The sequence below is a fragment of the Neopelma chrysocephalum genome, unplaced genomic scaffold (assembly GCF_003984885.1).
Source record: "Neopelma chrysocephalum unplaced genomic scaffold, ASM398488v2 Primary Assembly neopelma1_97, whole genome shotgun sequence".
Lineage (NCBI taxonomy): Eukaryota > Metazoa > Chordata > Aves > Passeriformes > Pipridae > Neopelma > Neopelma chrysocephalum.
Window position 1 is genome coordinate 4992245 of NW_020897760.1, and position 24915 is coordinate 5017159.

Here is a 24915-nt window from a genome sequence, read left to right on the forward strand (position 1 = left end):
ATGTGTGTGGGAGGCTGAAGGTGTGGATGTTCTGCCACTCCTCGTCCTGCAGCGGCCTCAAGCGAGACAGAGCCCTTCGCCAGAACACAAAATGGCGGCTGCCAGGGCTCAAAATGGCCGCCGCGGAGCCTCCCTCGTGACCCAGCTGGTCCAGGAGCCGCGCGCAGCGCTGTGCGCGGCCGTCCCGGGCCCCTGCTCACGTGACGCGCAGCCGGGCCAATCGGCGCGCGCCGTGGCCGTGCGTGCCGCGCGCCGGGCCCGCCTCGCCGCGTTGTGGTGGAAGGCGCCATTGGAGCCGCCGGAGCCGCGGGAGCAGCGCTCGCCGCCGCCGCCATGGACTACGGGGAAGGTGAGGGCGCGCCCCCGCTGCAAGGGCAGGGCCTGGCCGCCGCCGCCGCTGCTGCCGCTGCGGGGCCCGGCCGCGGCTCAGAATGGCAGCGGCCGCTTTGTTACGCGCAGGACGGAGCTCCCCTCACCCACCTCCTCGTCCTCCTCCGCGCCGCCACTGCCGGGCTGGGGGAAGCTGCGGCGGCGGCCGGCGGCGGGAGGGCTGCGCGGGAGGAGGGCCCTCCCGGGGAGGGGCGCGGGCGGCGGGGGGCGCGGGCGGGGGCGGTGCCCCGCGGGGCGAGGCGCCCTGGGGCGCGGGGAGAGCGGGGGGCGAGGGGGCGGCGGCGGGCGGGGGGCGCGGGCAGAGCCGGGGGAGCTCGGGGCGAGCTCTGTGAGGGGGTCGTGTCAGGAGCCTGGAGATCCGACAGGAGAGAGAGCCGCCTCTTGTTGCGGCTCCCTGTCTCTCCCCTCCAGCTCTTGCTAAGCACTAAGTCATTCTCACTGACCCATCCTCTCCAGCTGAAGACAGAGATTGGAGATTCCCAGATACCCCCATGCATTGTGGTGTGAACATGCCCAGTGGGTCAGTCTCAGGTATGAGCTATAAATACGTCTAACCTGTAAAAAGAGTTGGGGCTGAACAGTCAGTGTTGACAAAAACGAAAAGCAAACGGGTTGTTAAAAGTGCATAACGTTGGTTTAAGTGCACATGTTGTTTTCTGGAGGAGTTATAACTGTCTGGGAGTGAGACTCGATTTTCATCTTGGGCATGTCAACATGAACTCCTGCACGTTCCAAATCAAAATTATGAGATCAAGGAGTGGGGATGGGGGTGGGGGGGAAATACAGACTTTTCTTATGATGATGCTTTTTTTTGCATAACTGTTTTCTTACAAAGTACTGTATTTGGTTCTTACTACTTCTGTTGAAAAGAAAGGATATTCCCCTTATTTTATACAAACATGGGAAAAAACCCAGAACCTGTAACTGCTTGGGTTTTATTTATTTACTTTTTTCAATTAAGTTTATCTTAACTAACAGTTTGGGAAGGAATATAGGAAGCATATAAAGTAAATGTGAAACACTAAAAGCTAGCTCTTGTTTTTGCACTGTCAAAAGTACCAAACAGATAAAACAAAAAGGAATGCACGTATTTTTGTAAGATGATTAAGTTTATGAGTTTAGTAAGACTCAAGAAATGATTTGACATCTCTTGCTAGCATGCAATCAAGTACTAAAGGGATGTTAATATAAAAACTTTACTGTAAACTGTACCCAAGCTTCATTTACAGATGCCGGCAAATAAGCGCTTGCTGTTGGATCTCTTGATGCTCTTGCTGGCTGTTGGATGGAAATAACACATCGGATTACAGATGCATCTTTGATTGCAGTATAATCATTTTTGTGATACATTTCTTGAGTCTTAACTTTTTTTCCCCCAATGATATTATTTTGCATTTATCTTTCATTATAGTAAAATAAATGAATTAGATCTATGGCCCTGTTTTTTAATTTTCTATATTGATTCTTAATTGAATGTCCTTCTGATTTTTAGTATAAAAAGTTATTATTAAGTGGCAGCTTAAATGTCTTATTGGAATATTCACTGTAACCATTAATCAGAACCTGCTTTTCTGAGATCTAATGACAGTAGTATTAAAGTGAATCCAGGCTCATCATTGAAAGTAATTAATCAAATGTGTGTTATACAATTAGCATGTTCCTTTTATGTACCTTTGTAATATGAGTTTTCATTATGATAATTAAGGTATTATTTGTATTTATTAAAAAATTTTAATTGTGATGTTTGTGGCTTGAGACTTTTACAGTGACCGTTTATGCATTGTGTGTACATGAGCAAGGCATGCAGAAAGAGTCTTACCCCAGTTCTGCACAGGGAGCTGAAGGCTGTTTTGTGGGGGTCCAGTAGATGGCAACATAGGATGGATGTTGGGAATTCTCATCTTTGTCCAGTTTTCATTTGAGCTCTTGGCAAGGTTCCTACTGTTGGAAACTTTTAGCCAGTGAGAAGCACTTTTAGCTGGATGTCTGATGACTGCTGTAATTTCACCGTTGTCCCTTGCTGGCAACTCTGAGACAGGGTTGACATGCTCTGCAGTATAAATTCTGTAAATATTATTAACAGAAATATTAACTATTCATGTTAATATTTTAGTTACTGCAACTACTGTCCTTCTAATCTGGAAGGGGAAATGGCCTAATGAGAAGGTTGTGATCCTAACACAGACATAGTGTTATGAAAATGTAATGTGCCTGGAAAAAATACTGCTTCCTATTGCACAGTGGATCCTTAAGCTTGTTGCAGTCATTGTGGATTATGAATTTAAAATATAGTGGAATTTAGCTTTTTAAATTTATTATTTATTGCTGAAAGATCTTTCTCCTTTCTCATTTTCCTAGCCTTTTCATATGTTTCACATGGAGAACACTGTTGAAAATGATCTCTTTTTACTGTAAATATGATTTGAATTTTCTCTGCTCTTAACTTTTTTTTTAAATAGAGTCCTTGTGCCAAGAGATTCTGAGTCTTATCCACTATGTCTTTAACTTCTTAGGTCTTTTCGTAAGGAAATTTTGATTTTTCTTTATTGGCTATTGAGATTTATTTTGCAGATATTTTAAATGATTTCTCCACCAGATATGGCTTCTTTTTTTTTAAATTAATCTGAAGGAATACTTGTACATTAACATTTTAATTTGTAAATTAAACTTGTCTTTTTAGTGTCCCATTCATTTTTTTTTAGAGGTAATATTTTTTCACCTTTGACATAACTCTTCTCTCTTGTCTATATCAGTAGACTTTTAAGTATGATATAGAAATTAAAAACTAGATAGTTCTTCTTGCAAGTTCTATTTCTGTACTTCAGTTCAACACTTCATTCATCCGCAGTGTATTTATACAAGAGGCTGCAGATACCAAAACCCAATTTAGTCCTTTAATAAATTCTTTGTTTCAGATACTTTGACAGTGCCTTCAGCAGTTCAGAGATTCACTCTATTTTTAAACTTTAGAAGCAAATATGGACCGCTGTTTTTTCATATTTTTTATTCTGTAGTATTCATAGATACACAGATATAATATTTCTTCAACAATTTCTTTGATAAACAGTTACTATTTAAAATAAAAGGAACTTTTTTCTTTAGTGCTTAAACACATGTTCTCTTAGCATGTGAAGCAATTTCACATTTAGTCTGAATAGTTTGCATGGACAGGGGACTTTTGCATATCTCTACTGGTGGTGACTGATTATTATTTAGTTACTGCATTCAAAAATTAAAGTCCTTTTAATTTTGGTTCATCTAACTGAATATTTACGGTCGTCTTGTATGTTTTCCCCCTTTTTAGGGTAAAGCTTATCTGGAGAACAGACTTTCAGAGTAAAGAAAAGTTTAATACCTGAAGAAATACTGTACTTGTTAATTTGAATGCAGTATCTTTGTCAGGCTCTGGACGTGAAGTATAAAATCTAGAAATCTTTGATGAAGTTTGCAGCTGACAGAATGGCTGAACCAGGAGGCCTCTGGTTGGAATGATAGGTTAACTGCTCAGCAGTGTGGAATAGTTCATGAAATAGTCGGAAGGAGATCACAAGGTCACCTTCATTACATCAGATCAAAGATGTGTCTGTCCCACCTCACCAATATCCCATATGTCACTGTGTTTGGGGGTGTGGAACAAGTGGTACAAGTACTCCTTTAGGATGTTTATATGCCTTCACTGGTTTGCAGCTTGGCGACTTTCTGAGCCAGAGACACAGTGTTTGTGTTAGACATACTTTGAATTTCTTGTCAGTTGATTTATCCAATTTTTGTCTTAAATCTATATAAATTTTTAGTAACTTCTTGTTACTCAGTTCCAGCACTTGTATATCTGTTTTGTGGAAAAGGATCTAATTAACTCTTTAGCTTGTTACTTGTAAGTTTCATTTGGTACCTCCAGTTTCTTATAGTAAATCATTCTAGTGATTATTTCTCTTCACATGTTTGTACCTTTTATATCCCTATTAACCATTTTCAAATATGAATGTATTATAATGTAGGTAAATGCAGTGCACTGAGTCTGGAAAGGATGAGAAAGTTGTTCGCTGTTAGGGAGGAGGTGGTGATGTCCTAAAGGCAGTGATTTGAGGATTTAGGGACTGGCATAGCTCTACAGTGAGACTGCTGCTGTTATATAACATGAACTGTGGATGAGTAAGGAGAGTGTTGAGCTCATGTGGATGTCAGAAGTAATTGTAGGATTTAAGTATTTGCTTTGATGCGAAACATTTTGGACTAAAAATTTATTTCAAAACTATGCTTCGAACCATTTTTTGGAAGAGTTCTTTGCATGTGAATGTTTTTGTGTTTTTCCAATACAGAACTTCTGGCATATGGACAACACTGGTCCCTACTTACTACGCTGTAGTAGAATTGCGTTGCAATGGCAGGGATCTTGACAGAATGTTGTGTTCTTCCTTGTTGGGTGATTAGATTCACCTCTGCAACTCAGCCTCACTGGTTTTGTGCCCTCTTAGGGCCTGCTGATAATAGGGAGCAGGTGAAGCTGAAATAAATTATTGGGTGCTTTCAGGTCAGGTATGTCAGTTTTCAGAATGTCGGTGATTAGTTATACTGTATTAAAAATCCTAACAGCCTGAATCTGAGGTTGACCATGGGATCATCTAACCTTAATTTCTGGGAATCTGAGTTTGTTTTGTTGATTACCTTCTTGTTTTTGCTGGTCTGTATCTTTATGTTTATGGTCTTGAGGGTATTGTACTAGATTAGGTGGCAGATCATTCAGTCATGCCAGAGAGGAACATAAGTTGCTTTTATTAGAAGCCTCAGCCATTTCTTTTTGCAGTTTAAGTTGATGATATGTTGTGCTATATGATTAGTATTTTGAAAAGCTTTTTTTGTGCTTTGATTTTTGAATCTTTATTGTACGTTCAGAATATAAAAAGGTGCAGTGTGACTTCCATGTTTAAAGTTTTTTTTTTCCAGAAGTATCATCTTTTAATTTTTTATAAAGTACCTATGATCATTAGAATAAAAAAGAATCAACAGGAGGTCTTTATTTGTTGGAATCTTTATTCAGGTATGCTAATAATATCTGTGTAAAAGTGATACAGTGGGCTTAATACCACGTGCAGAATTTTTGTTGACAGACATGAGAAAGTAAGTTAGAGTGACGTGGCGCTAATAAAAAGCAGGTACAAATGGGATAGAGTTTATATAGGTATTTTCAGCACTACAGTCACTTTCATGAAATGATATGCACACAGAATTACTGTGTTTCTTTAAATATGACAATTTCTGATGATTTCAAGTGAGCTAATTGTCCTGGAAAAGTCAGTGATTCACATATGGAGAAATGTATAAAATACTCTCTCTTGTCACAGTAAATTTATTTTTGTCTTTTCTGTGTTCATTCCATTTTCCTTCTCTGTGTTGCTTTTTGTGTGAGTCTTGACTTGCCAAGTTTTCTTTGTATTATCCAAAAGTTAGTGTTGGTTGGTACTGGGAAACAGTTTTGGCCTCTAGAATGCCAGTGAAGCGCAAATTGTGTATGTTCCAGAAAGACAGTGGATCATACTTATGCAGATCTGTGACGCTGTTTTAGTGCTTTGAATTTATGAGTTTTACTTTTACATAGGACTTCCGGTGCTGAGGAATAAGTTGGGAGAAAATTAATTTGTTTGACTGTAACCTATATACAGAGTCTGCATTGCAGCAGGACAGCTTGTAAGCTTGACCCAAGGTCTCTGTCAGTGTGAGTGAAGGTTTTCTATGGCCTTGGATAGAGAAAGCAGATGCCTGTGAGTTGTGTGTATTATTAAAGGGTCGTAAGCGGTCTTAATTCTCCACAAATTTCTGTCATATTCTACATCAGGTGTCTCCATTTAATTCTCTTAGTTTAACTTGTATTGATTCCAGCTGATGGAACAATAATCCTGAGTTACTTGCTACTGGGAAAAAAATACGAACTTGATTCCAATTGTGAGGTGCTCAGATGATGACAAAGACACATGGCTTCTCTAAGCACAGTGTCAAAATTGTTTTGCAATTGGCAATTTTGTATTTTGTTTGTAAGCACCATGGCAAAGAGTAAACCTTTTACTTAAGAATTTAAACTAGATTACTTAATAAGACTTGTCACTTGCTTTCTTTATAAACATTTTTCTGCTCTTTTTTTAGACATGGACCGTGATTATGGGCATGGAGGCTATGGTGGCCCACGATCCATGGACTCTTACCTTAACCAATCCTATGGGATGGAGAGTCATGGAGGTGGAGGCGGAGGAGGTGGTGGTGGTGGTAACAGGTAAAATAATCCTTCAGTTGTCCCAAGAATTGATCAAATCCAATTTAGGTTAAAATCATTCTGTCTTCTAACTTAAGTGTTCCTGAGGCATGTTGTTACGATTTTGTATGAACATTTCTGTTCTGAGTCTTCATGTCTGATAAATACTGGCAAATACTAGACTGTAAGAGCTGGATTCTTGTAATAATCAGCATTTTTGTGGAAAAGTTTGACAGTGAAACAATGCGTCTTTGAATGAAAATAGCAAAAGTTCTGTTTTTCAGTAATGGCTGGCAACTTGTAGCTGATTGGCCTGACATACCATATTTGACATAGCAGACTATACCTGACTGGTTTAGTGCCTTAGACTGAATCTATCAACATTCCGTTTTCAAGGAACATTTAGGATATATGTTCTTTGGTTTGAATGTGGAGTGCTCAAATGATCTTGGTATTGAATCTGAAAGTCATGTCCAGATTATTTCATTGGCAGGTACTGATTACACTCGAAACTGTGTGCATGTTCTGGGCTGCTTTTTAAGATGGATTGGTCTAAAGCTAAAAATTCTGATGCAGTGGTCTTAAAGTTGTGTATTTCATGCTAGGATTCTATTACTGTTGCTCTTTCAGATAAAAACAGTAGGGAGCAGCTGATTCGATTTAGGTCTTAATATTGTATTCAAAGAAGCATGGTTTTCAGAGTAGTGATCCTATCTTGGAGGGGATAGAATGAAAAGAAAACTTATATAATACGATAGTTTTCTTGTGAACGCCCTTGAATTTTTATCTGGCTGTAGCCAGACTACTGTATGATTCTTGTCTGTAGTCACTGTGGTGCCACTGGAAAAGGACAGTACTAAAATAGGGAGGCTGGAGAAGTATTGTGTTTTGCTGCTTGGTTCTGTTAAACATTTTAGTTAAGTATAATTTGTTCAATAATGAACATTGAGGCTGACTTAAAATTCTGAGCAGATTCAGGAATGAGTTGTACCTACCATATAGTAATCTGCATATGATTGAGGTCCAATGACTACTTGAACACCAAAATGTCTCTTGCCATGTTATGTTACTATTTTGCATGGTCGTCTTCTAGTGTCATTTTCTGTGTAGCTTTGGGTCTTCTGAGACTAACATATTTTACAATGAAGGCATTCAGTTTACTATAGATACAGTTAATAAGTTGAGTCTCTCCTAGTTTACATTGTATCAGTCCAGGGATTGTCTTTCCCAGAGCCTTCTGGGAAAGTGCCCCAGCAGGGACACTAATGTGTTTCCCTTCCAAGTGGTTACAAATATTGATGATTTCTAGCCTGACACCGTCCCCACCCCAGGCAAACTTCAGATATAACTAAAGGTTTCAGCTCCTTGTTACTTTACTCTAAAATTCCAAGGACTGTTGTTGTCCACTGTGCATGCACTGGGTAGACTTTGAAAATCCTGAGTTGCTAGACTTAATGGTCTGCAAGTGAAAGCTGGATATACTGAAGACCGTGAACTCTTTTGATTGGGAGACTGAATTTTACAGGGAAGAAAATTTCCAAAAACTACAAATGTGAATGGAAGAGCACGTGTATTTTTCCTTTAAAATGAGAACTGTGGGGTACTTAAGACTCACAACTGTACCACTAAAAAAAACAAAAGATTTTTTTTTCTCAGTTCAGAACTTAGCTGCCTTTTAACTGCTGTTTAATTGTTAGACTGTGAGGGTATGATTTTGAAGAAAGGAGAGTTTGACTAGCCTATGAATGTCTGCAGGTGATTATTTTTGTGAGACTAGGGCTGGGCTCTAATAATGTTTTAGTAAATACATGTTGCTGAAAATTTTAAGTAAACAAAGTTCAGGTATACTGAACTTTAGAATTGTTTGTAGCAAAAATGGCTCAGATAGCTTTCTGTCTGGTCATAGTGTGAATTGCCCAGCCCTAATCAAGATTAAACAATAACACGACTGTACGGACCAGTATAGTAATAAATTGATTTTAGTTGATAAATGTCAACTGATAACTTGTCTTTTGTAATGTATAACATTAGTAAGCTTACTTTTTTTTCTCCTCACTGTGCAACTTTTCCAGGTTTGGACCTTATGAGTCTTACGACTCCGGGTCTTCTCTGGGTGGGCGAGATCTGTACAGATCTGGCTATGGTTATAATGAACCCGAACAAAGCCGCTTCGGAGGTAGTTATGGTGGTCGATTTGACAACTCCTACCGGAATAGCCTTGACTCTTTCGGAGGTAGAAACCAGGGCGGGTCTAGCTGGGAAGCACCTTACTCCCGTTCAAAATTGAGGCCTGGGTTTATGGAGGACAGAGGAAGAGAGAGTTACTCTTCCTACAGCAGTTTTTCTTCACCCCATATGAAGCCTGCACCTGTAGGCTCTCGGGGGAGAGGAACGCCTGCTTATCCTGAAAGTGGATTTGGAAGCAGAAACTATGATGCTTTTGGAGGACCATCAACAGGCAGAGGCCGAGGCCGAGGAGTAAGTACAGAATCTTTTCAGATTCTTTTCACTAGACACTCTTTTAAACCCTTTCAAGACCACTGCTATAAAATGAATGCACTGTTCAGTACAGTGTGGGGGTTTTGTCCAAGCAAACTATCATGGTTGACAATGTTGTTTATCCCTTTGAAGCTGTCTTCAAGTAGAACCCAGTCCCTCTTTCTAGAAGACTAGTTGATAAGGTTTGTTAAATCTCTCCTTTTGCTTGAAAGGTGAAGATAAAAGTAGTAGGTTTGGTCTAAAAGGGATTAAAAGGACTTCCATTTTTCCTTGTAAACACTAGCATCTCTGATGCTGGTGGGGAAATTCTCGAATATTGTAAAAGTTGAATTCAAAGTCTTTTGAAGTTTTGAGTAGGTTAAAGGTGCAATGTATAAGCAAAAAATAAAACCCAGGTTGTGAATGCTAGGGTAGTTTTTGTTTTCTGTAAAGGCCAAAGTTTAGCTAATACTTTAGCGTGTTGAATACATGTTTTATTAAACATCAAGTCTTCTTTTAAACTTAACACTTGCTCTGACTTGTATATTGGAAGGGTGATGGGGAGAAAATGGCAAAGGTGAGTGGTTAGCAGTTACAGTGATTCTTTCTTTAAATTAAAGCATGGTTAAAGGGACATCATCAATTTGAAATCAGGTCCTTTCACAGAATTGAAATCAGTCTGCACATAGTGTGCCTAGTCCTGTTACTTGTATTAATTTGATTTGAAAATTTATGTTGTAACTCCTTTTCAGTGGATTCTGTTCCAGTGTAGGATGTAAAAACTGTGTCCAAGGAACAGCATGATTAACTGTATGCAAAACAGTGGATCGCAGTTTGAAGAAGTAATGCTTGATGTTAAGTGAGTTGGGGGCAAAAAACCACAAGAGAATAAAAAAACTCAAAAACCTGACAGAAGTACTAACTTTAAGTTGATGGTGTCTCTTTGTCTTGGTTTTATAATACCAACTCTGACTGGTTTTTAAAGTACGAAGAGTTCAGTGAACACTTTTCTGCCTGTGCCTGTAGGTGTAAGTTGTCTTTTAAAATTCCTAAGCGTGCCATATTTCTTTGGGAAGTGATTCTTTAATTTTAAACCATACAACTTGTTGTAGTTTGAAGCTTAGAGGAAGATTGTTTTTTTACTGAGTCTTTTAAATGCCTATTTGCGTGGTGGTTTTGTTCCAGAAAGTCTACTTTGCAGCATCCTTCAGTATTGTAGTTGCCATATTCAAATTTTAGCTCAAATTTGCACATGGCTGTTAGGTAGCATGTAGCATGGTATGAGAAATAGATTCTAATCTTTGTTTCTCTACTTGTGACGCTAAGTGTTATGTTCTTAAGCCTCAGTTCCATCCTTTCAGAATTCATTTAGATCTGAAAGCTTTGTGCAGTTACAACTGAGTTCTTTTTTACTTCGCTTTTGAAATTTATCCTTTTAGTCTTTTATGTAATAAAGGAAAATGTAAGGGCTAAACTACTTATCATATGTAAAATGCATTGCACCTTTAATAGGTAGATTGTCTGTTTAAAAAAAATCCGAACTTGAAATGATCCAAGTGCGTACTTCATGTCAAATTGATGTGTCCAGTGTAAATGTACATGCTAGGTAGTTTATAGCTATCTCAACTAAATAAGTTAACATGGAGATCTTGTGCATGGACTTCTGATAAAGAAAAGTGCCGGCTTTGGTGCATTCTGTCTGTCATTTAAAATTTGCTTTAAAAAAGTCATACTTTTCACAAGTATTTTGAAGTTATTTTTAGTGTTCTTTTGACAGTGTAATATTAATTGTCTTCTCATGGAAATACAAATATTTCTGCTTATCCAAGTCATCCATCCAGTCAGTGGGCTTTCTTCTGTCCTTTATTAATCAAATAATTGAGTTAATATTAAGAAGTATGTTAGCACTTTTTAAAATTTCCCTCTTCAGATGACTCATTTATTCCATGTCTTCAGAGAGGTAACTTTCATATACAAGTGTCCACAAATGACTACATAATTTTAGAAATAGTAGAAAGGTTTAGTCTTTCAGCTGAATTTTCAGTCCTATTGGTGCCATGTTTTTGTATCACTCTCTCCAGGCCCAACTTAAAAATTTTGATTTTATTGAATTTGGTGGAAAGATAAGTAAAAGAAAGAATGATCTTCTTTCAGTTAATCTCTTTTCCACACTGTACAACCTTCTTTACTCAGTTTTCAAATCACTGATATATCATTTGGCATAAGATGCAGAGCAAAGAAGCTTTTTTTTCCTTTTTAGTGTTGAAAACTGAGTTGTTTAGCTCTGTTTTTTTCCACAGGGAGATGTCTTTCATCATCTAGAGAATCTGAAGAGAGTAGCCAAGATACTAGGCTGAGATATGAACTTCAATAGATATGTTCATTGCCTGGACAATGGTTCTGAATAAGCAGAAACGCAGTTTATACAGACATATTCGTTCTACCGGACAAACACCCACAAAGCCATTGCACAACAGAACATCAGACCAGGAGCTTAAGTTTCTCCTGCATTTTGCTGTAGAACACAAATTTTACTTACGTTCACAGTTGTGTTGTACCAAGTAGTTGTTTTATTTACATTGATTTCATATACTAATACCTTCCTCTTGATTTTGCAAATTTTCAGCATATGGGAGACTTTGGAGGAATGCACAGACCTGGGATTGTCGTTGACTATCATAACAAACCCAGTCCTGCAGCAGTTGCTGCAAGAGGAATAAAAAGAAAAATGATACCCCAACCGTATAACAAACCTGGTGGGACTTTCATCAAGAAACCCAAAATGACAAAACCTATTTTGAAGCTGAGCCAGAAAAAATCGCCTAGTAAGTAATAAGTGCCAAAATTCTTAAATTTAGATTACTAATTTTTTTATTCATTAGAAATGACTTAGTTTTAATATTCAGAAAGAGGGCTATATGTGCTATTTTGTAGTTATTTATTTTCCACCTTTAAAGTAGTCCACAACAGATTCTATGAATATACTCATTTAACTTTTCTACTGCAACTGTAATTTGCTGAATGACATTGAATATTTTGATGTGTTCAAATATGTACTGTTGAAGACTGTCTCATTGAGATTTCATAATGATACTTCCTGGAGGCAAATTTTCACCACTGCAAATAATTTCAGGTCTCTGAAATTTCAGGTTGTCTTAAGTGACAATGCCTGACAGATATTAAAATGTGCTCTTGCATGAGCCTGGGCACCACTGTCCAAATTCTTTGGATATTAAAAGTAGTGCATCAGCTGCAGTAAAGATGTAAGGTGTGGGTCAAGAAGAGGGGGAAAGGGAGGCAAACTGAGAAAACACTGAACATTGTTATAGAATAATTTATGAAAGGCAGAAAGAGATTGCTCCCACTTGCAAATGAAATGCTGTAATGACAAGAAGAACTCTTAAATGTGATAGATAAACTCTAAATATAAATTTCAAATTGTATTAGTGATGCTTGGTTTCTTTAACTTCCATAAAGATGTCCTACAACTCTAATAACTTTGATATTGGAGACAGAGTTGGAGAAAAAAGTCACTAATGAGGTTTGAATAAATTACTTGCTTTGAGGGAATGTAAACTCGAGTATTAAATGTTATGATCAGTATGTACAGCAGTCAGATTTTAGTTTTTTGTGCTTGTAATTTCCTGGTAATTTGGATCTGCAGTGTTTTATATAGCTTGGTTTCAAATCACATCTGAAAATAGCTTAAAGTTACTATAGCTCACAGCTGGCAAGGTAAATGCACAGACTTGGCAGAAACTTTCATGTGTAAATTTCATTTTTGATTTTGTAGTTCTGGATATATTACTCTTTATTACTGTACGGATTTCAGGCACTGGGTGTATAGAACACATTCCTCTGCCTTTTGTATAGGTAATGTTATTGGTGGTCTTACTAGTTTTGTTATGATTAAAAGGGTCTGTAGAATATGCATCTGAGTTCTTCCAGTACTTTTGTACATTCTCCTTTTCTAAGATGTGTTCGGACAGAACAATTCTAGTTTACTATCTGATCCCCTTCACTGATTTCCACAATCCAAGGACCAATATACTACATAATATTGAAGTTACTTTAAGTAGAACAGATAGCACCTGCTAGAGTGCAGCCTCTGAGATTAGGGGTAAGAAACTGTTAAGTGGTTTAACACAGTTTCTGAAACTTGAACTGAAAGATGCCCTAAGCAGTATCATGTAGTTGAAAACTAGAAGTAGGTGACAACTAACAGAAGATATGATGCAATTGATATGCAATTTCAGTCTTGAATTTCTTTTTTGGAGTTAAATATAGGTGACTGCTTCTAAAAGTGTTTAATTTATATTTCTAAGGATAATTGATTTTACATTTAGTAGTATTGTTAAACCATGATATATTGTAAATGTAGACCATCCTACCTGCATAACAAGGTTTATGGTTTTTTTCCTAAATATCTTATTGTCTTAAAATGAATTGACAGTGACAGTGCTGAATTCTTTCTCATTTTATGTTAATAGACATGAAGACGTCCTTCCAGGATTCTACTATAGAGGTAAAGATTCTCAGAATTGAAAAATGTTTGTGATTCTTTGAGAACTTTGCATAGTATGCCTTAAGGCAAATAATTGCTAAGCTAGAGTTATGAAGTTGAACATTAAATTACATAAGCTTTTCTAAACATATATTTTTTTTCACTTTGTCTAAAATTGTCTTATTTTTGAGTGACAAGATACAACTAGTGCAGATAGCCTGGAAAATGAATTTTAAGGTGCATTTTTAGACCCTCCCTATTTTCATAATGCACAGAGAAGCTCTCATGTGAATGCTTCTCATGTTGGCACAGGTAGACAGCTTGAACTCATACACCTATGACCTGCCTGGGTGGGTTGAGAAATTAAATGCAAAGGAGATTGCTAAAAAGAAGTGAGGAGGAATGGATAAGGCATAAGACACATCAAGGGGAGAGGGTAAATAAAAGAAGAACCAGTGTTAAAAGTTGTTCTCTGACAGGGTACAAAGGTTAGTCTCCTCCACAGTTGCAACACTGTATAAGAATGTTGTTAGTAAGCTAAGCATGTGTATGTGTGTGTATACAGATATATATCTCCTGGTTTAATGTTGAAATACTGGAATGGTGTTTTCCTTCTTTTTGAGTGGAGGTATTAACACGTTCTCAACTAAGTAGAAGTCTGGATTGGAAGTCAGAATATTTACGTAGAAGACAATTTTGACTGTGAAACTAATTCACTAAGGCTATAAGGCATTAAGGAGAAATGCAGAGCTAGAAGTTTTTGTACACCGAGTCCAAGAAGATACTCAATTCACTTTCTTTCATTGTCATGTTTGATAGAAATAGCAAGTAACAGATTATTGTTAAGTAATTTACGCTGCCTTTCTGGATTTAGAGTGGCATTGTTTTGGGGGGTGTTTTTGTTTTGTTTTTTTTTAATTTATGGATTTGACTTTATTAGGAAATTGAAGTTGATACAAGTGGTGCAGTTGTTATATATGAAGACTTTACAAGAGATGCTTATGATCTTGGATATCAGACTTTTGGAGGTAAGTCAGTTTACTTTGTTAGGTAAGGTACTGTAGGTACAGTATTTGTAAGACTTTGAGTGAATAGATATGGTAAGCCTTTATGTGTGATCTGTAATAGTTATTCAGTAGCATGACTATTTTTGTTTGTTTGTTTTTTAAGCATTTATAAATTTAGGCTGTGGAAAAGGTGGTTGTTTCTATCATCCATCCATCACTTGTTTTTTCTCATGCTTACTGTTTATGCTCTCTGATCATCTCTGTATGTTGTTGTTTGACTTGTTTTAATTTTTGTGAAACTAATGTAAATGGTCTTATACTTAACTACCATTCTGTTGCTTGAATGTTGTTAATCCCACTGGTTCCTCACCCATATCCTATTATTTATCCCACTAGCTGATCAACCTCACCCTTAAACCCTAGGTGAGTCACTTTTATAAAAGTGGATTCAGTTAACTCAGAGAGCTGCTGTTAAGAATGTGGGATCTGTTTCATGTACAGTCTTAATGAAACAGGTTTATTATTAGTTTACATAAAATCAGTTACAGTGTATATTAACTGTGCTAATTTCAGACGCATACACAAAGAAATCCAGTGTTAAGGCTGAAACTCTTTTTAGTCTCCTTTTCCTTGTGTATGCTGTCCTGTTGCATATGCAGTCTAATCTGGTAGTAAGCAGTGCTGGAAATTTGCAGCCAGCTGATGAGTGTTTCTTTTCTTGAAATAATAGTAATTCTTTTTTAGTTTATTTTTAAATTGTGCAGGTTTTCTTTCTTTTTAAAAGTTTGCATAAGTGCACTGACAGAAAGTGGGAATCTTAGTTTATATGTAGATTCAGGCTTCCATTCCCCAGCTTCTAACAGGACAGGCACTTGAATTTGGAAGTTTAAGGGAGAAGATAGAGGCCATTTCACTCCACAGAATGTCATACCAGATGATTTTTACAGCAATAAAACAAGTGACCATTTACACATTTCCGGGATTGGTGGTAGGGCACTAAGTGAAACTTAAATCCTGAGATCAGTATGGGAATTGCCTCTGTGAGTAGGTGGTTGTTTGTTGTTTTCAATTTGAATTTTTAATTTTGTGGATGGAGTTTTTGCCCTCTCTGGATCACAGTACATTTTGAAACTCTTTGCTACAGAATGAAAAACCTTGGGATAATCAGGAGTGAAGTGTAAGCTGTTAGTCAGTGAAAATGTTTTCAGTACTCAGTGACACTTGTAGAGCCACAGTGTGTTTTGCAAGTCTTGGTGTTTTCTGCATTATGCTGCTGTATATTCCTTTCGGTTGCTGGTTGGATGGAGGTAGATTTCCTGGAGGCTGACCTCTGTTCTAAGGTTGAACTGCAAAAGAGAGCAAAGTGTTCCTCTTTTTCTTGCTCTAAACCTACTCACCGAATAATACTGTTTCCATTTGTCCGTGGACTTTTAAAGCAGACATAGGAAAGGCAAACATAAGTGCACTTATGCAGAAAGTCAGTGTCCTTGGAAGTCTTTAATGCTGCAAAACTAATTTCTGTTCATTTATTTGTTCACACTTACATACCAGGTGGTAATTTAATCAGGTTCTCTAAAGGTTTGATTGGGTTTTTTGTTGTGTGGTGAGTCTGTCTGTCCTTATCCATCCTGCCCTGCCTCATTAACTGATTTTTTTCTTTAGCTGAAAATCTTTGGCATGTTTTTCTGTGAAATAAGTGAAGTCTAGTGGGGAAAAATAATAAAGTTGGTGGAGTTCATTTTCAGTACCGGATGTTGGAGATACACTGTCTTTTCTGCTTTATGAGAACTTTTGCTTTTGGTTTTGGAAACTGCCTTCTCAGCAGAAGAGTCTGTTATATAGTTTCTTTTTATGTAAGGGGATTGTAGCAATGGTTCTCTCAAAACACGGGAGAGTTTTAAACGATGTGTTTCTCCCCATGTTCCAGCAGTCACCCTTTCCTAGTCACTTGAAGAGGCCTCTAATAACTACGCACAACAAGGAAGGGTTTGTTCTAACTCTGAATTTCCTTACTTTTATGACTGTAACCTAGAATGTAAACCCTTAGCTACTGAGTGGACATTGCTGAAAGCAAATGTTTAACTTGATTGTCTTTAGAGGAGGAAAACACAACAAAACTTTCAGGACATTTAAGTGAACCATTGAACCATGTCAGTATATAGTCTTTCTCTGCTTTTTGAGGTGTTTGTGGAGGAGACAGGGGAGACAGGTACTTTTACTGTTGTTGTTTATTTGGTTTGGGTTTGTTTATTAATCTTTGTATTGCATGTTAAGATGGCAAAGGAGGAGAAGTTAAAAGTGAGGAAGAAGAAAAGCGGCGAATTGAGGCCAGAAGAGAGAAGCAAAGGCGTAGAAGGGAAAAAAACAGTGAAAAATATGGTGATGGATACAGGTTTGTGCTGTAACTTCTGTGTCGTGTGCAGTGTTTTACTTCTCCTTTATGCCTCATATTCTTTCCTGAAAGCCCTTTTGGACTGATTTAGGAAAATAAAATGCAACAAAGAAACGAGGAAAAAAAACCCCACCTCCTTCCACCCCCTAGCTTCCCCCACTCCCCAACAAAACCAAAAATCTGACCCAAATAGGGAAAAAAAAGCCCTCAAGCCAAAACCTGGCACCCAAATTCATTTCATGGGACCACTCTTGTATCAGAAAAGGCACAAGTTACTCACCCCTTCTCCCTCAGAAGTGCACACTTGAGAAGTAGGTTAGAATGCTACTCCTTTTGAATTATATGTTCATGCTGACTTAAAAAGCTGTTAGAAGTTGACTTTATTCTGGTTTTATATGTGTGTATAAATATGTATATATATATATGGTCAACTGTTTTGTGGCAAAAATAAGTACGTAGTTTTTTAACTTTTCTTAGTCTTGCCTCAGCCCAGTGGGCTGCACTGTACAAAATGTTCCATGTCAGTGCTGTATATATCATAACATTACTGTCTTTTCCTCATTGTACTGAGGAGTTTTTATTTTGTTATAAAGATTATATAGTTTTTGTATGGAAAATGAACTTTAAATGAATTCTTCTGACTACTTGTAATTAGGAAACCATGGCCTGACTGGACTATGATTCTTTGCCTGTGAGAAGTATTACAAAAGGTGACATAACTAGAGAGCTGTGATAGACAGACTCACAGAATAATGTGGCTTTTAAATGCCTGGCTTCTGATTTTAGCAGTTTTTGTCTTCTACATAGATAATTCATTGCTCTGGCACTGGCCTGATTTATATTTGATTCTTGTAGCACTTATCCTTTATAATGGAAAAATACAAGAGTTTTTCTTTTATTTTTCACTGAAAAAAGCGTTAAGTCCACATAGTCTTGGTGAGTTTTACTTTTAATAGTAATATTTAATGTATTTCTCTTAATAGAATGGCATTTACTTGCTCATTTTGCAAGTTTCGAACGTTTGAAGAAAAAGAAATTGAGGCACATCTGGAGAGTGCAGCTCACCAGGAGACATTGGATCATATCCAGAAGCAAACCAAATTTGACAAAGTAGTGATGGAATTTCTTCACGTAAGACAGCTGTTTTTGATCTATATAATACTTCTGTATGAGAATATAGTTACAATTTACCATGTATTTCCAAAATATGTTTAACTTATCATTGTTACTCCTTTTGCAGATGACTCCTGTTGCAGCACATATTACTAAAAGTTGAAGTGAATTCAGAGTCCATAAAATACTGTTACTTTTACAGTAAAAAGTGAAAGTAGTGCCTTAAGAAGTGACAGCAATTAGTCACTGTTTATTCAGAGCTCTTCTGAATTCCTATTGGAATATAGACAGTTGTAGATCAGATGTCTTACAGTTTCTTCTCGTGATCCTCTGCAGGAGTGTATGGTGAATAAATTCAAGAAGACAGCTATGCGTAAGCAACAGACAAGTAACCAAACAGAAAATGCTCAAGCTGCTGAAAAGGATATAATGGAAGGTGAGTGATGTGCTTTATGTGAAAATGCATGCTGGGGGGCTCTCCTTGTCTTTTTATCCTTTCATTCATCTTCGAATTTAATAAAATGGATTAAAATAGTTAGTTTTCCCACCTTTTCTGTACCTGGTTGGGATACCTTTCTTCATTTCTGACACAATGTGGAATGTAAGCACAGCAGGAGATAGCAAACCTTATTTATATTTGCTATCCAGGTAGCCTTGTCAGAAGGTGTGATAACATTCTGTTAGGTACTTGACAAAAATAATTATGTGGGCTTTGCCACAGTCTTATTCAATATAAGGCAAGAGGAGTCGCAACAGGTAGATGCAGGTAGATTGAGAGAGTATAATAAAGCAGTAAGGTGATAATGGCCAAATATGATGGCAAGGGTTTGGATAATGTAAATAGGAGAGTTGCTGTTGTTTTGAGGGACAGTGACAAAAGTTTGAGCACTTTCTTGGCTACCCAAGATGCGTCTCAGCCTGAATATTTTTCCCCTTGGCTGCTGTATAGGCAGTTTTCTAGAGCATTTAATGCGTGCCCATCTTGCTGTGCCATATTCTCCCACTCTGTTCTTTTCTTGAGGAATTTCAAAATATGTGCTAAAGCCAGAGGAGACATCTTTTGAGTACTGTTATTTTAAGCAATAACTTTATTTGAATGCTACTTTAATTTGAATTTAAATACTAAAGGCTATTTTAAAATGGATATAGCCAACATCTTAACAATCTCACAAATTCTTCTTGTGTACTTTCCTTGAGTACTGGAGGGCCTGTTTGCCTTTGTGAAGAGAATGTTTTATTAGCAAGCTAATATGTAAAAGTGCAAGAGGAATTGGGTTCGTGTGCTTCTTCCTGATGGTGAAGGGAGGCAAGGAAATAAATTAGTTGTTCTTATATGAGGTAAAGTAAATGCAACTGCTTTGGTCAAGCTTTGTTTGTTTGTTATATCAAAATGTGTATTGTTAAGGATATTAGCTATTGTTGATTTTAAATAGATGACCTTTTTGTACATTGCCTGGATCTCACGTATAGTCTGTGGAGAAGTGGAGTTAGAGTATTTGAGTGAAAAACTTCCTCCTTCAATATTGCCCTTAGGGAGCCCCTGTGGTTCAGTTTCGTGTTTAACAACTGAGAGCTCTATAATTTTTGAGTATAAAATAAATAATCCACTTTTCCACTTGACTATAGTAACGCATTTTGTGTTAATGATCTGTTACATCTCCTTTGGCAGGGGTTACTGCTGATGACCATATGATGAAAGTTGAGACTGTTCACTGCAGTGCTTGCAGTGTGTATGTTCCTGCATTGCACAGTTCTGTTCAGCAACACTTAAAATCTCCTGATCACATAAAAGGAAAACAAGTAAGATATGACATATTATTAAGAACAAAAGGGCTAGCATAATCTAATAGTAGGTGAAAAGCGTTTGGTTCTTGGTACAAGTAATTTCTAAGTTCTCGCTGATGTGACTTATCCTCTTGAAAGCTGGAATGTCCTTATATCACTTTGTAAGCATGAGATCTCACAAAGTAGCCAGTGCTTAGGCACCCCCGGTTAATGAAATGTTGGTGTGCTTAATTGCTGACAGTAGCATGTCATGGGAAAGTTACTAGGAATGACTTTTTTATTTTATGGGAATTTGTTTTCCTGAGCTTAACTGTTGGAAAAATTATTCAAATTGCAAAACATAATACATGTGTTTCTAGCAAGATGACAAACACGGTGCCTCTTTTTTTCTTGTCTGTTATCTTTTTAATTTGAAGAAAAGCGAGACTAGGTTAGAACTAGTAGTAGTGCGGTATTTGTCACTGTTATAATTTATAATGATATACTTTTAAGACTGGTAGAAGGGTTGAAAGAGAAGCATGAGCATCATAGTAAGCAAGATTGCCAAAGTAATGTTTTGTTCCTGTATGAGCTTCTGTGATTGTGGAGTATCATAGAATGTGTTGGGTTGGAAGGGTGTGTTGCAAATGAGCAGGGTCATCTTATAGTATGCTAGGCTGTGATGGAAAAGCCTGCGTGTTGGCTGTAGATGAGAACAGATAACTCTGGTTGCAGTTCATTATTTATCAAGATGTGAGAATATATTTTGGTCAAGCTAAAGCAACAAGCTATAAACACTGCTAAACTTAATTGAACTTATTATGTAATTGGGACTTAAGTGCTAAGAACAAGCAGATCATACTGCAATATGTTCATTATTTTACTTATAGAAACTGACCATGAATTCAAATTTATGTGACAATTGTAAGAGATATGTGATAGTTATTCACTGTAAAATTTGTTTCCTAGGCCTACAGAGAACAAATAAAAAGGGAGAGTGTTCTCACTGCCACCAGTATATTGAATAATCCTATAGTCAAGGCACGATATGAGCTGTATGTGAAGGTAAGATGCAAATGGAAAGAAAGTAATTTGTAATGTTTGCTATGCCACCGTTTTCTCCATGTTGATGGAGTTTAACCTCTGTGCTCTGTCTGTTAGGTAGCTCACAGATTGATTATGCTTTTGATGTGCTCTGCTGGTCTAAAATCATTGTCTTGGATAAATTTATTTGCAGCAAAAAATACCACCTTCAGATTTACCAGCTTTTGGTTGTTATTTACCACGTATTTATATTTTAATTTTTAATTAGATGCTCCTAGAAAGGAAAGTCAACCGTTAGGAAAGCATCAGCAGTGTCTTTATTCATAACGCTAACTGTAGAGCACAAACTACGTTACAATTGAGTCCGTCTTTACATTTAGAAGCAAGAGTTCCATCATGTGGCTTTGTACTGAAGTATAGCACGCACACGACTCAGCTACTTTTTATTCCGTAGAATTTCTAGGGTTGATGGCAGCATAGAAAAATGAAAACTTACAACAGTAGTTGATGAGATCAGAGAATTCAAAAGGCATGGCAGCTTGTGTTGCAGATACATGGCCTGAGAAACAGGTAAATTCATTTTAGCAAAATACAGGGTTTTTTCTACTGGGCCACTTACTTTGCTAAATGACTCTTTCTGTAGTGCTGTTGTTAGCTGTTTCTGGTATTACTTTTAATTGATTTATGATTTTGCCTGTGCCAAACAACAGACTCTTTCAGACAAAGCAATACTTTCTTGAGGAAATATGGCAAGGTATGAGCCAGTGCCCAAGTTAATTGTGATCTAAAATGTCAGATTAGCCATGTGCTGCAAAATGATGTAGGGATGAGTATGTGAATCAGTTTCAGACAACTGTTCTGTATCTGTTATGAGAAGGTTGCAAATGTCCAGATACCAGAGCCTGGAATATTTGTCAGTATTTCCAGCCACCTCTTCTGGTGTTCCTTGTGCCTGGCATGTGTTGTCCCATACAGCCCCCTAGTGGGAGACTGGTAAAAGGGAGAATGGAAATTTGCCATTCATCAGGTCGACAGGGGGCAATCAAAATTACCTAAACAGAATTTTTCACAGGAAACCACAACGGGGCAGGGTGGGTCTCAAATACTAGTTGTGGTAAAGAGTTGGATGACTACTAGTGTCAGCAGGATGTAGTTCTAGCAGGAAGTACTAGTCTCAACAGAAGATGAACTTTTCCTAATTCAACTTTATTTGGGATATGCACCTCTTCCAGGACACACATTAAAAGAACAAACTTCCCAATATGCCCAGAGAAACCAAGCTCTCTAATAAGAAAGAAAAAACATCTTTTATCTTTTCTGCTTACGTTAAAATGTGTCAATAGGGATACATAAACCTCAGGAGTTGCTGACCTGAAATTTTGTTCTACTTTTGTCAAAGGCATTTGTGATACTAATGACCTGCTTTTGCCACTTGGTACAAAACTAGGCAGCTTTGCAGGTCTTCCCTGCTCTGAATTTTCTCCCTCCACACTGCATATGCAGGGTAGACAACACTTTGCAAAAGAATGTTGAGTTTGGGGATTTTTGTTTGTTTGTTTTTGTTTGAGTTTTGGGCTTTTTTGGTTGGAGGGTGGGGAGAAATGTTTCCCCCCTACAATCTGCCCTACATCTTAAAACAAGCTGTTTTCAGCAGTTAACAAGGATTTCCTACTCCAAGGCTCCAAATGCGTGTGTGCTCTGCTCCATCACATGCTGTATAATAAAACTGCACTACTGCAGTCTGCAGTTGATTATACATTTGGATAAGGATGAAAGGGATTTGCATAACCAGAAGCCAGATACATCTCACTGAGCAGGTCCTGATGAAAGTGTATTCAACCCATCCCAGAAAATACCAGTGCTAGCCATTCTGAAAATGTCAGTGGTCTCCTTGTGAAGACAATCTTGCAAGTTTTACCTTCCTCAGTTTTCTGTGCTGCTGTGTTTTCTGTTCTCTGTGCTGCTGCTTTGGTGCTGGTGTCTGCTGTGTTGGAAATTTGTCAACATATTCAGTTTCCAGGAAACTACTGTACCAACACTGAGGTTTCCAGCAGTCAAAACTTGCATGAGATCTTTATGATCCTATTGGTTCTGGTGACCATCTTTTACACTATCTATTACATGATTTTTTTCAATTCCTGTATTTGAAAGTCCAATTCAGTGCTTAGTTTAACAGCGTATTGTTTGCATCCTGTTGTTTACGTGCAAGGAACTTTTTAATTTCTTGTATGATATTTTCATCATAGATACTTTAGTCAAAGAACCTTGAAAGGATTGTTTTTTACCTTAGACAACCTTTTGAAGAGCCCTGTTTCCCCAGTGCTGTTTTTGTGTGGTACCCCTTTATGCATCCAATATACTCTTTGTACGCTTTTTTAAAGATCTTCATTTCTCCTTATTCTTCTGCATCCATATTGTGAAGGGGAGAAATCCACCATGACCCACTTTCTGGCTACTCTGAAACAATCATCGTAAAAGTTTATGAATGTGTAGTAAGTCCCTTTATAATAAGAAGGAAAAAAAGACTATCTTGTTTCTCCAGGCAAAAAGTTATCGCTTGGTGAAGTCATTTCTTGCTAAAAACCCCAACTATTAAAAACCTATATAAAATACTGTAGCATTTCTTAGTGGCTGCCCCTTTCATTCACTGAAAAAGAGTATTATTTTATTTTGTGCTTGAAATAAATATCAAAGTGTTTGTTTTCAACCTTCTGCTTCAGGGTGAAAATCCTTTTGAAATTAATGATCAGGCTCAAGAGCAGCAGACAGAAGAAGAGGACAAAGCTGATGAGCCAGCTGAGGGTGAGGAAGAGGAGGAAGAAGAGGAGGAAGAAACTGAAGAACAAACTGACTTCACTTTAGACCACACTGAAGATAACTAAGTGCAAGAAAATAAAAATACATTGGGGGGGACAAGCCAACTTTTTATTTCTGGTCTAAAGTGGCTGAGGCTTTTTAATAGTCTCAAGTGAAGTTGAAGATTCCCCACCATTTGCATGCATTCCATTCCATGGAGAACTTGTTTATATAATTCCTCTGTGTTTCTGATTTTGTTTAAAATGAAATTAAGACTATTTTAGTTGAGCTTTTTATAGAAAACTGACTATTAAAGCTGATCAGAACATTGTGTTGTATATTTTTTTAAGCATCCTATTTTTTTGGTGTGTGTATTAAAAGTTGGATATAATAATAATTTTTGGTCTAATCAGTTGAAAAGAAAGATGGGTCTCTGGGGTAAATACATTAAAAGCTTTATGGTGTAAGCTTATAATATTTACCTCTTAGTACAGAATGAGTAACTTCAAAAATTGTGCTGTTGAGTGTGGCTGTTTGGGGAACTGCATTGCACTCTGTATAATAGAGTATGTGTTTATAATGCCTTGTAGCTTTTTGTGATAAGATGTACCAGTTTGTAGCAATAAAACACTTAAGAAATGTTACTGTTTAAAGTGTCTGTAGTTAACTATTTCAAGAATTACCCTATGCTGACTACTAAATTGGTTTCCAATTAGATCTTGATTGATATTGTCGTTGAAATTATTTAAAATCTGTAGTTGCATCTTAGTGACTTGTGTTATTTATTGCTGATTTTTGATGTATTCAGACTCCACTTAAAGAGAGATAAGGACTTGAGCTTTCATAGCGTGTCTTGGGGAAGTGTGTTTTCTATATATTTACATGTGGTGTACTCTTGTCTATCTTAGAAATTACTTTTAAGTACACCTGTGTTTTTTCTACAGTTCCTGCTAATCTAGCTTTTGACTAATGAGAACTGAAAATGTCTGATTTAACGGTTTTTAAGTGCAGCAAGGTAACTTGCATTGTTTTTCCCTAAATGTGGTAATGTAACAGAAGTAATTGTACAATCTCTGGTGGTCTTTTTGGGGATTCTTTTTGAAAAATCTGATCATACGTGTAATGTTGCACATTTCTGTTGGAGAGCCCTTTTGTTAATTAATAGTCATCACTGTATAGAGGT

The 24915-nt window shown here is 37.4% G+C and overlaps 1 protein-coding gene across 3 annotated transcripts; it reads left to right on the top strand.

The window, feature by feature from the left end:
• Positions 1-244: 244 nt before the first annotated feature.
• Positions 245-24381, top strand: ZNF326 (zinc finger protein 326). Of its 3 annotated transcripts, XR_003536040.1 has the most exons (14): positions 245-349; positions 847-921; positions 6529-6655; positions 8707-9112; positions 11739-11937; positions 13603-13637; positions 14557-14644; positions 16898-17015; positions 17999-18146; positions 18465-18564; positions 19798-19928; positions 20862-20957; positions 21391-21506; positions 23657-23767. XR_003536040.1 is itself a non-coding variant. In XM_027694357.1 (13 exons), exons 1-13 carry the CDS (start codon positions 334-336, stop codon positions 23816-23818), a joined length of 1701 nt encoding a protein of 566 aa, XP_027550158.1. In that variant the 5' UTR covers positions 247-333; the 3' UTR covers positions 23819-24381. The 3 variants fall into 3 exon arrangements, 2 of the variants coding, with proteins under 2 accessions (XP_027550158.1, XP_027550159.1); XM_027694357.1 differs by lacking the exon at positions 21391-21506 and having other exon boundaries at positions 247-349; positions 23657-24381; XM_027694358.1 differs by lacking the exons at positions 847-921; positions 21391-21506 and having other exon boundaries at positions 249-349; positions 23657-24381.
• The last annotated feature ends 534 nt before the right edge of the window (positions 24382-24915 follow it).

What these genes read in the sequence shown, in the direction of transcription:
- ZNF326 (XM_027694357.1), top strand. An exon ending in GCAGAGGCCGAGGCCGAGGA is followed by an intron (nt 9,113 to 11,738) that starts GTAAGTACAGAA and finishes GCAAATTTTCAG; the next exon opens with CATATGGGAGACTTTGGAGG. An exon ending in GAGCCAGAAAAAATCGCCTA is followed by an intron (nt 11,938 to 13,602) that starts GTAAGTAATAAG and finishes TTATGTTAATAG; the next exon opens with ACATGAAGACGTCCTTCCAG.